This window comes from Microtus ochrogaster, chromosome 10, assembly GCF_000317375.1.
Source record: "Microtus ochrogaster isolate Prairie Vole_2 chromosome 10, MicOch1.0, whole genome shotgun sequence".
NCBI lineage: Eukaryota > Metazoa > Chordata > Mammalia > Rodentia > Cricetidae > Microtus > Microtus ochrogaster.
The window spans coordinates 26,001,063-26,013,727 of NC_022016.1; the positions used below are offsets into that span (position 1 = coordinate 26,001,063).

The following is a 12,665-nucleotide window of genomic DNA, read 5'->3' on the forward strand; positions in this document are numbered from 1 at the left end:
AACTCACGGAGATCCGCCTGCCTCTGCCTCCCGAGTGCTGGGATTAAAGGCGTGCGCCACCACCGCCCGGCTTCTTGTTCACTCTTATTTCTTCTCCACACTTCCTACCTCCTAGCTCCCTGGGAGCCTTGAGTCTCTCCAGGGCTTACTGGAGTAGAAAAGCCTTATTATACCACACTTCCCCCGTGTCCTAAAACCGCCATAAACAATAGTTTATTTGGACTATTAAAATGATATTGCACCCTTTGTTGATTCCTGCAGTCCTGTGGTCATCAGAAGGGTGTGGGTGCCTGGGAAGAAGGAAAACATTGCTACTGGAAATCTCTTTTGAACAGTGGTATCTCTGTGCTGGTGTCTGTACTTGCTGGTTACAGTACTATATCGACTGTGATTGTTTGAGGAAATCTGCTAATTGGAGTCAAGTTGATCATGGAGGTATTAACTATATCAGGAAAACCATGACCATAGACAGTGTGTCACATTATCTTGTGCTCACTTGCTCTGATTAATGTAGTACTGACAGAGAAGGGCACAGGTTGCACCATAGGAACAGAGACTAGAAGCATACTGGGTGTGGATTGCTTGATGCTCACTAGTCACTGATGGCAGTAAAGCCATTGCTCTGAAAAGAGGGGGATCATGGCCTATTTCTCTTGTTGGTTATGTCTCCTCCTCCTCCTCTTCATCATATGGGTGCTGTGCCTACGTGTATGTAAGTGCATTATGTGTGTGCCCGGCACCTATGGGGGACAGAAAGGTTATCAGATCTCCTGGAACTGGAGTTAAACACAGTTGTGAGCTGCCCTGTTGGTGCTGAGAATTGGACTCTGGTCTCATGCTAGAGCAGTATTCATTCTTAACCACCATCCATCTTTCCAGAACCTAATGTTGAGATTTTTAAACTTCTAGTTTAAATCTATTTGTACTGTATTCCTATATGGATTTTTCCAGATACTCCAAGTTTGGGAACTTTAGGAGTTAGATTTTTTTTTTCATTCAGCATAGTGTATTTAAGATCCTTAACCTAGCTCCTTGTATTAATTTTATATTTTTTCCATTGGATGATTTTTCATTAGCCATAACTGCAGTGTTAACTTCTCACCTTGTTGTCCTGTGGATTTTCTTCTTTGCAAATTCTCACCTGGTTATATATAATAAAGAGGCCAAGGCCAAGGCATCAGAGAGTGGAAAGAATGCTAATTGCTGGTTTACAACTTGGAGAAGATGTGTTCTCCGTAGTGGCTTCATTCATGCCCTGCATCCTTACCTCACTTCTCTGTGATGGAGTTGAGAGGTTTCCGTTGCTAGAGCAGTGCACTTGCAAGCCTATCTATCCTTCCTTCTCTTTTGACATATGCCCCTTTGTCAGAACACAGTTCTTTCTGAATTATCCTCTCTTACCAAAGTGCTCCTATCTGCACAATCACGTGACACATTCTGTAAAGTCCATTCTCAGATTGAGTTTGCCGCAGTTGTACCTGTAGCACAGTGTTCAGGAACTGGAGCACATAGCCTGTGATTACATATTGTTCACTTGTTTAGATTCATCAAGGTCATGTCAGGACACGGGGTTCATGCTCAGTGGAATAATTGAAGAAAGTTTAATAAAGTAATTCTCTGTAAGTATGTTTTCAAAGTTAATGGGAATTCATTAGCCATGATAGATGAATCCTCTGAGAATAGCTAAGGTACTCGGGCCTGTGACGGAGGGAGAGAGACGTTGATATCACAGATAGAGCTGCCTAAGGGGAGACAGCCCTCTAAACAAGGGTGCAAGCAGCCTGTAGTAACCTGTTGGACAGCGTCTAGGGAATAAGCTCCCTGGCTTCACTGTGTTTTCACCCTTTGATCTCTCGCCAGTGCCTTTCAGTGATTGGAACATTGAGCAGCCTGTTGACGCATTTCCCACGTCTTTGTTTGGAGGCTACAGAGCAGTGTAGAGGGTAGAGGGTAGATGCAGAGGAGTCATAGAAACTGTCCCAACAGACGTTCTCATCTATGTGTGTGTATGTATGTGTGCACCTATCTGTGTATGAATGTGAATGTGTCTAGGCCAGAGATGGGCATGGGGTGTCTTCTCCAATTGCTCTTCTCCATACTTCTTTGAAGAAGAGTTTTTTGGTTGTACCTGAGCGTTGCCATTGGGTAGACTGTCCAGCTTGCAGGTTGCAGGGATTCTTTGTCTTTGACTGGGGATGGCGTGCGTATGCTGCCTCACTTGGCTTTCTTGTACAGGTGCTGGGAATCGAACTCAGGTCCTTATGCTCTGCCACATATGTTACTGACTGGGATACCTCCACAGTCCCTCTCTTCGCTTTGTATGGATCAGTTTGGTTACATCCAGGAGATGATATAGAAAGATAGAAGGACACCTAATAGGATGTTCTAGGGGGTATTCACTGCTTTAAATCGTGGTCATTTAAAGGGCACCTTGAGGTTGAAATATTCCTAATGAAATTTGGATGTGACTGGGTGGACCCCTGCCCTTCTGTTCTGTTGGAGGAGCATTTAGTATTTTCTCTTTTTGTTTTTTGTGGGTTTTTTTTTCCCCCACTGTGATTTATCTAGCTTTAATGCTTTGTTTTTGTTTCTGTATTGGGCAGCCTCTAGTGGCCCTTATGGAAATGGCACTCAGCCCTGAACCTATAAGTCTTACCTTACCAGTTTTTTTGTTTGACATCATGTTGTCTTCTGATCCTACATTTTATGTTGCTGAGTAGTACATACAGTATCAAATGGCAAAGAGCACAAGCTTCATTAGCAGTGCAGATAAAGAAGTAAGAAATGGATTTTTCAGTTTTTAATACTTGTACTAACATTGCTACAGAAAGGTGCTTGGTTCAGAAAGATGTCTCTGAAAGCATCCAAAGGAGAAGCATGACTCATTCTGTGAAAACCTGGTATACTCCAGGTAGACAGCAAGCAAGTCTCACATGCCCATACAACACAGCAGGCCTATAATTCTGAAGAACAGAAAGGCTATTTGGAAAGATATCTTTAACTTGGCAAGAAAGGAGCACAGCAGAAATGAGGTCAGGGCGAGAGTCCTGACGCTTCCTTGCTTGTGATCAAAATCTGTACAGTATTGTTTTAAATGTACAGTCAAAGCTATTGGATGGTGTTAGGAAAGGAAAGGAGAATCGCAGCTTCTGCCTGGACAATTCTGCAGGAGTGGTCATTAGGAAGAAAAAACTAAGGATGTAACTTTATTAGCATATTAGAGAAAGGACAAAGACGATAACTAGGCAATGTTTCATAAGGATGGTTGTGAAAGGATGGACTCTGAGGGTGGAGCCACAGAACCAATGAATTAAATGTAAGAAGTGACGGTGAAGCTTACTGTAAGAGTGAATTCTAAGTTCTGATGTCTTAACTGTGCCGTGCTTTGTTTTAATCTGAGGAAGTTCAAGAAAGAGGTGATAATTGGTAGTTTACTTTTCACTCTGCAAAGTTCAACCTGAAATATAGCTAGGTGTCCATATTAATTAATTAATTAATCAACTAATTATTAATTAATTATTAATTAATTATCTGCTTTTGGGATGCCACATTTATTTGGATTTTGAATTCTTTTTATTCTTTTTCAGCCTTGGAAGAATTCTTTACATCCCTTGTGAAACAGGAGATGGTGAATATGCCCCGCGGAATATATCACTCAGCATTGAAAGGAGGCATCCGATCAGACCAAGGGAAGACAGTAGCAGGAATCCCCAATTTTATACTGAAGATGTATGAAACAAACAAGCAACCAGGACTGAAACCTGGGCTAGCAGGTAAGAAGATGACATGGCGGCAAAGTGCAGGTTTATAGCCTGATGCTCTTACTTCCACATGGAATTGTCATAGGTCACATGGTAAGACATTGCTGCAGCTGCTGCTACTAATGTTTACACACAGCTGGAAAAGTTACAACAAATAACCAAGCTGGAGTAGAATTTTGAAAACTATAGAAGCAAAGACTGTATTTAGTCTTTTTTTCCAGTAAAGAGGAAAAAAAAGAAAGAAAATGAAAAAAAATAAAGAAAAAGGCTTCCAATTCCAGAATGGGGGAACTGTTTTAGAATTTTCCCCCCTTTTGGAGTATATTCACAATTCTGGCTATGGGCTAGATATATGGGAACTGGCTCAGGCAGAGGTCAGGTCTGTTGGTGGAAAGAGCAACCAATGGCCAACAAATGTATGGAAGAAATTTTAATATCCTTAGCCAGCCATCAGGGAACTACAAATCATGACTCCTTTGAGATCCCAGCTCAGCCCAGTCAGAATAACCATTATCAAGAAAACAAACAAGAAATGCAGATAAAGAGAGAACAAGGCATGCTCATACGCTGTTGTTGGAACTATAAATTAATTTGGCCACTATGGAAGTCAGTACAGATGTTTCCAAGAAGATGAGAACCATAATGATCTCCCTGTACACTTGTTGGTTTTGCCCAAAGTAATCAAAGTTAGCATATAATATAATATACTTACACCTTTGTGTTTATTATGACACTGCTCACAAATCAGACTGTGTCCATCAATAGATGAATGATTAATTTAAAATAACCTGTAGTTTACATACATATGGATTTTATGCCACCATAAAGAGCAGCAAAATTGTGCCGTTTGCAGGAATACTATGTGTCACCATACTAAGTGAGTGACACAAGTCAGATTCAGAAGGCTGTACTGCACATTTGTAATTTGTCAAGTAAGATATGAAATTAGGGGAGACCTTGGGCAGAGGAAGGGTGCTAAGAGGAGGTAGGAGCCAAGAGGTGATGCTGGTGTAAATATGATCAAAACGCATGATGTGCATGCCCAGATATAGCACAATGGAGCCAAATATTTTATGCAGTGAATAGACCGATAAAGATAGCTTAGAAATTAACTGGAACTGTGCAATTGTGAGGACGAACCAGCTTGTAAAATGTAGCTACAGTGTCTTTCTGTTGACTGCTTGATTGATTTTGTGTTTGCGTGTATGTATGAGCAGTGTCGTATGTGTGTGGAGATGCACATTGTGCTTGGACGTGTGTGTGTACGTGCATGTGTGTGCGTGTGCATGTGTAAGAAGAGGGCGCAGCATGACCTTATATATCACTTTCTGCCTTATTCCTTTTAGACAGAGTTTTTCACTGAACCTAGAGCTATGCTAGTAGCTAGCAAATCCCGGGAATCCTTATGTTTCCATCCCCATACAGTATACAGAATTACAGTATAGGTACACATGTCACCACAATTGTCTCTGTGTGTGTGTTTGTGTGTGTGTGTGTGTGTGTGTATATATATATATGTGTGTGTGTGTATCTGCCTGTCTTGATAAAACACCATGACCAAACAAACTTTGGGAGTTAAGGTGTATTTCCCCTTACAGTTTATAGTCCATCACTGAGAGAAGTGAGGGCAGGAACTCAAGACAGGAAGCAGGAGGCAGGAGCTGAATTACTGACTTGCTTCCCCTGTCTTGTCCGGTCTGCTTTTTTTTTTGTTGTTTTATTTTTTTTATTAAAAATTTCTGCCTCCCTGCCTCCATCTCCCATTACCCTCCCCCTCTTCCGCTCCCCTCCCCCTCCCTCTCCAGCCCAAAGAGCAGTCAGGGTTCTCTGCCCTGTGTGAACTCCAAGGTCCTCCCCCCTCCATCCAGGTCTAGGAAGGTGAGCACCCAAACAGCCTAGGCTCCCACAAAGCCAGTACATGCAGTAGGATCAAAACCCAGTGCCATTGTTCTTGGCTTCTCAGCAGCCCTCATTGTCCTCCATGTTCAGAGAATCCGGTTTTATCCCATTCTTTTTTAGACCAGTCCAGCCCGGTCTGCTTTCTTATAAGAGCCATGACCACCAGCCCAGGGATTGCACTGCCCTCAGTGGTCTGGATCCTCTTGCATCAATCATTCATATTAAGAAAATGCCTCCCAGGCTTTGCTGTAGGTCACTCTGACGTAGGCATTCTCTCAATCAAGATTTCTCCTCCCAAGTAATTCTAGCTATTACAGAAATGTATACTTTCAATATACTTATTAGAAACAAGGAAGGAAACCAAACTTTTTAAAGTAGCTTGGAAAAGATTCGCAAATCAAGTAAATATTATAAAAATATGAGATGAAAGCCATAAGAATACTTGCCATGTGAAGGTTTAACAAAATCAATAACTGCAGAAGGCTGAGAATGCCTATATGAGTAACAGCAAAGGTAATGCTGCTTTGGAACCTACCCCGTTTAGAAAGATAAATACTAAAAAGAAATTTTAGCCAATAGTCTTCAAAATATAAGTAAGCTACAGAAGTTCTTCAAAAGATAAAACTGATAGGAGAAGAGCTTATATGAACAATTTGATATTGACTGAAGAAATTCATTCTCTAACCTAATCATCTTCCTACTGGCGGCTTCTTGATGAATTCTTCTAATGTTTGTCAAGAAAAGGAAATAGTACTAGATTTATACAGACTGTAGCAAGAACACAGAGAAAATGAATTCTTCTTCATAGGACCAGCATATATTCACACCAGAACATGACCATGACTTTACAAGACAGGAACATTATATACCTCCCTTTTCTGTGAACACACCTGAAAAGATGGGGTGAGAAGGAGGTTATTTAAGCAATGCATGTAAAGGGTAAGACATGGTTAATTCAAAGATTCAAAGCCAAGATAATCAGTTGCTTTAATTTATAAAGGGAGGTTAGTCTTTAAGTAGAGTCAAATGTGCAGAGAAAAAAAATCTGAAAAGTTTAGCACATGGTTGTGATGCCAAAAAGACTTTATTAAAAATTATGTATATATGGAAACTTGGTTTGCTCTGATAAGGAATAACCACAAATACATATTCGCAGTTAATCCTGAAATATTGAGACTTTGCTGTCTAATAGTGGAAAAATGTATGAACACTGTTATTACCACTCCTACCCAGTATTGTATGAGAGACCATAGCTAATGTTGTCAGCCAAGGAAAAGAAATAAAATTTACAAGGATTAAAGAAATGAAACATTCATTACTTGCAGAGGACATGATTATATTCATAGACAATCTAAAATAATTCATGGATAATTATTAGGATTAATAATTGAATTCTATTTATCAGTTTTATATATATAGATAGATAGATATACACACACAAAAGTGAATATATAAACTCGGTTCTATATTTTATATGTTATAATGAATAGAAAATGGAATTTAAAACTGTAATGGAATCATAAATATTGTATATCTAAAACAAATCTATAGCCTGTATGTTCATAGCTACAAAATAATATTGAAAAAACAATAAATGTACTGATATGTGATATTTATGGGCTAGAAAACTGCATATTGCAAAATCTAAGTTCTCTTCAAATTAATATATAGGCCTAAGTAAATCATATTACCTTGGATATTTTTGACAATTCACAGCTTTATTCCAAAAATTGTGTAGAAATATAAAAACACAGAATAACTAAGGCAGTTCTGAAGAATAGCAGCAACAATGTAGGAAGACATACATTACCCGATGTCATGACCAATTATAAACCAACAATAATTAGTAATGGGGTGTTAGTGCAATGATAAACAGGCTGACCAAAAGAAACATGTACACATGGCCAATTTGTCCCTAGATTTATAGCAGTGATGTGGAGAAAAGCCATGATCTCTGTAATATAAAGGCCTATGTGTTTATTTTTACTTAATTTGTGTATATCTGTGTTGTGTTTGGTCCATGTATCTGTGTGTGTGAGGGGTATACATACATGTCCTTACATGCGAAGGGAAGTGTTTTCCTTGGTCCTCAACCTTATCTGAGTGAGGGCCTCTCATTCCCCCTGCAGCTTTTGGTTCATCCACACTGGTTGTCTCAGTGAGCTCTAGGGAACCACCTGTCTCTGTGTACCCAGTGCCTGGGTTTTGAAACAAATGCATGCCACCATACTCTGCTGTTATGTCAATACTGGGCGCTGAGCTCATGTCCTCACATTTGGGTGGTAAGCACACAGTGCTGACTGAGCTTCCCAGATCTAAAAGCTCTAGTTTAAAAAGAATGACAAGTACATTGAAGACATTCATGGTACACACATCTGATAGAGGACACATGGAAAATGTATAAAGGACTTTCACAAAGTAATAGAAACTATTTAATAGCAAAACTGGAAATCATTTGAGTTGACAGTTCAAAAGGGGGGTATTCTACTGTCTGTCATATATTTTCCGCCTTAACTGTTGCTTACTGCAGCATGAAGTTTCTCCGATGAATGATGGACTCAGTTCTAATTAATGAGTATAGCACAAGTAGTTAGCAGGTCGTTTGACAGCATTACCTTTTAGCAAAACATAGTAGTAGGTTCCCCCTGGGACCTGTGACTTTCCCAGCTATGCTCTTGGATAGATTATTGACAGTTATGGGTGTGGGGGAGGCGTGTTATTTTCTTCAGCAGTGTAGCCACTTGCTCCAGGAATAATCTACCCACACTTGTGCAAGGAACATGTCATTAAATTACTTGCAGTAAACATGTAAATTAACATGGATTACATGTTAAAGAAAGATAGAACCTGGAAACAACCTAGATACTCCTCAACTGAAGAGTGGATAAAGAAACTATAGTACATTTATACAATGGAGTACTGCTCAGCAATAAAAAACAATGACATCTTGAAATTTGCAGGCAGATTGATGGAACTAGAAAAAAACATCCTGAGTGAGGTAACCCAGACACAGAAAGACAAACACAGTATGTACTCACTCATACGTAGATATTAGACATAAAGCAAAGGATAACCAGCCTACAATCCACAACCACAGAGATGACAGGAAACAAGGAAAACCCTAAGAGGGACATAAATGGATCCCCCTAGGCAGGGGAAGTAGACAAGGTCTCCTTAGTAAATTGGCAGCATGTAGGGAGGTTAGAGCGTGGTAGTGGAGTGGGGAAGGGAGAAAGGAAGCTAGGAGAACTTGATAGATTGGGAAGGTTGAGTTGGGGGAAGGACAGAGAGGAAGAGCAAGGAAAGAGATACCTTGACAGAGGGAGCCATTATGGGGTTAGTGAGAAAGCAGGCACTAGGGAACTTGCCAGGAATCCACAGGATGATCCCAGCTAAGAATCTATAAGCAGTAGTGGAGATGGTACCTTAACTGCCCTTTCCCTGTAGTCAGATTGATGACTACCTTAATTGTCATCATAGAAGCTTCATCCAGTAATTGATGGAAGCAGATGCAGAGATCCAGTCATAGAGAGGGAGGACCATGAGCAATGGGACCAAGACCATGATGGGGAAACCTACAGAAACAGCTGACCTGAGCAAAGTGGGAGATAACTGATTATGGACTGACAGCTGGGGAACCTGCATAAGACTGAACTAGGCCCTCTGATTGTGGGTGGCAGTTGTGTGGCTTGGGCAATTTGCGTGGCCTAACTAGCAATGGAACCAGTATTTATCTCTAGTGCATGAACTGGCTCTTTGGAGCCCATTCCCTATAGAGGGATACTTTGCTCAGCCTAGATACAGTAGGGAGGGCCTTGGTTCTGCCTCAAGTGATGTGAAAGACTTTGTTGACTCCCTTTGGGAGGCCTCACACTCTCTGAGGAGTGGATGGGGGTAGGGTGGAGAGAAAGTAGGGGGAGGGGGAGAACAGGAAGGAGAGAGAACTGGGATTGGTATGTGAAATAAGATTGTCTTAAAATGTTTTAAAAAATGCAATGGTCTCTATATTTTATGTCATTTTGGTTCCTAAGTATGTCTTTTCATTGGCTCAGAATTACTAAGTTTCCATTTGTTTTCTGGGGTTGCCATAAGTTATCTCTCAGGTACGTTACTGGCTCCCTTGGCTTTTGATTGATTTGGGGGCTGAGGTGGTGCTAGATGTTCAGTTTGAGAACTAAGTTAACCATAGTTACAAAGACATGGAAAAGAGGGGCAACCAAAAGCCAGCTGATGCAGGTGTGAGGTCAGCTTGTTCATGTGAGTGCATAGACTAAGTAGGGGCCTTGACGGAGATTAATATGTGCACATACTTTTATTTAATGAAACTCATTGTAGAATAAAGCTTAATGGATAGTATCAATAGTTTGCAAAATGTGAAATGAACAAAAAATTATAAATTTTCTTTTTATAAATGTTTATAGTGATAAATGTTACTTATACGTGTCTTGTAAATAAGTTATATATTAAAGGTTAATTTTTTGTGTCCTCTGTTTTCCCCTTCTTTTGACACCAATATTCAAAAATAATAGTTTGTTCAACATTTTATGTTTTTATTTATAAGTTCTCTATCCAAATTGGCTGAGAGTGGGACTCCTGAGAATATAATTCACATTTTTTGTTATTGAGAATGCTTATTCTGATTTCTTTCTTTTGGAAGGTGGCATGTTGTTTTGCTATGATGTTGCCATGTATCAGAGTAAAGACGGCAAGCCACTGAATCGACTGATGGCCAGCAGAGGGCGCAGCTTCAAGCAGACTTCCCTGGCCCTGGTCCATGAAGTAGGTGCTGTTCTTCGTGTTTTACAGTTCCTCCATTCCCTTTATATACACGGGATTGTGTTTGTTCATAAAAGTTTTCCTTTGCCACAGTTAACACAGGTTGCTTTTAATGATTTCCACAATAGCCAACCAAATAGGATATTAAGTCCAATGTTTTTGCAAGAGACAGTTAACTTCCCTACCACCCAATGGTACCACCAATCCTTAGCCTCTAAGGATTTTGTTTGCTTACTCATTTCAGCAATGCTTAACTTCCATTGTTTAGATTGAATTTTAATGTATTTAAAGCAAAAGAACCTCCCATTTTTTCTCTTAAAAATTGTGTGTGTGTGTGTGTGTGTGTGTGTGTGTGTGTGTGTGTGTGATATAGCATACTTGTACATACTATAATGCCTGTGGTCAGAGGACAACTTGTAGGAAGTTGTTTTCTTTTTCCACTATGGTTTCTGGGAATTGAACTCAGGTGATCAGACTCAGAGACAGGTGCTTTTATCAGCTGAGCATCCTCCTGACCCTGTTTGGTTTTTATTTATTTCTTTAAGTGTGCATATGCATCTTTGTGTCACACTTAGAAGTTACATGGCACCCTGTAGGAAGCAGGTTTTTTCTTCGTGTAGGTTCTGGGAATTGTTGGGTTTGGCAGCAAGCATGTGCTTTTACCCAGGGAGTCATTTTGCTGGCTCCTGCAAAGTAGTTGAAGTCTTTTTTTTTTTTTTTTAAATTTTCAAGACTGGGTTTCTCCGTAGTTTTTGATTCCTGTCCTGGAACTAGTTCTTGTAGCCCAGGCTGGCCTCGAACTCACAGAAATCCACCTGCTTCTTCCTCCCGAGTGCTGGGATTAAAGGTGTGTGCCACTACTGCCCGGCTGAAGTCTTTTTTTGATAATAGTGTGACAAGTTCTTTTATGTCCCGTCAGCCAGTTCCCAAATAGTGACATGGAGACTTCTTATTAATTATGAAACCTCTGCCTATAGCTTAGGTTTGTTCCTAATTAACTCTTATAACTTAAATTAACCTGTTGGAGGAAGGCTGCTTGTTGGTACCTGTCTACTCAGCCCTGAAATAATCACACAGAAATCATATTATTTAAATCACTGCTTAGCCCACTAGCTCTAGCTTCTTATTGCCTAACTCTTACATTTTAATTTAACCCATCTCCATTGATCTGTGCATCACTATGAGGTCGTGGCTTACCAGCAAAGCTTCAGCATGCCTGTCTCTGGCAGAGGCTCCATGGCTTCTTACTGACTCTGCCTCCTTTCTCCCAGCATTCAGTTTAGTTTTCCCCTCCTACCTCTATTTCCTGTGCAGGCCCACAGCAATCCTTTATTAACCAATGTTATTCAGAGCATACAGAAGGGAATTTCAGACCACTAACCCATTTATATTAATCTACATTCCATCACCTGGCGTTACCTGTCTTCCATCTTACAACTCCTCTTTCCTCTCCATGTCTCCTGGTGTACCCTCCTCTGCTCTGTCTCAGGAACCCCGCCTAATCTCTTCCTGCCTAGGCCTAGCTATTGACCATTCAGCTCTTTATTAAACCAATCAGAAGGTGCTTTGACAAAGACATATCTTCACAGTATAAACAAATATTCTGCAACATAAACCATGTCTCTCATTCAGTTAAAGAGAGAAAAGCCTGGGAGGGGTGATGTTTCTCTGCGGTAAAATGTTTAAACGCAGCAGAGGAAAACAGGTCATTTCTGTATCTACTATTCCCAGGCATCTCCTTAGCTAGCATGGAAAAGAAAGATACACTATCTTTACCATTTTAAGCTCTACATATAGGTATTTTCAGGACAAATCCAAGTTTAAACTCTTCATGAAAAGTGCATTTAAAAAGTTATTACAACGGAATTTTTAAGAAGGTGTGGGCTAGTAGAAGCTATCAGTTAAATTTAGCTAATGTATCAGAAACTATGCAATAAGCTCCACATATGAACAGAGAAAGTGTCGAGATTAAGATACTTGTATCTTGTGTTAGAGATGGCCTAGAAAATCTCAGAGGGGTGAGAAAATGACAGTATTATTTGGAAGTCACTTGGAGGGCCTTCTGGACAGGATTTTGCAAAATCTAGGATGGGATTTTAGTTCATTTTCAGTTCACATGACCCAGTGTTTACTGTTGTTGTGAAGGACTGGAGTTTGGTTTCAAGCACGTACATTAGGCAACTCACAACTGTCTGTAACTACAGCTCCAGGGGATTCAGTATCCTCTTC

The 12,665-nt window shown here is 40.2% G+C and overlaps 1 protein-coding gene across 3 annotated transcripts in view; it reads left to right on the forward strand.

The window, feature by feature from the left end:
* The window catches only part of Focad (focadhesin), a 290,677-nt gene that overhangs the window by 186,484 nt on the left and 91,528 nt on the right, over nucleotides 1–12,665 (forward strand). For all 3 annotated transcript variants that reach the window (XM_005352710.3, XM_026781891.1, XM_026781889.1), the window contains exons 20-21: nucleotides 3,588–3,773; nucleotides 10,318–10,439. In XM_005352710.3, coding sequence (XP_005352767.1) covers nucleotides 3,588–3,773; nucleotides 10,318–10,439 — 308 coding nt within the window. The remainder of the gene's footprint in view (nucleotides 1–3,587; nucleotides 3,774–10,317; nucleotides 10,440–12,665) is intronic.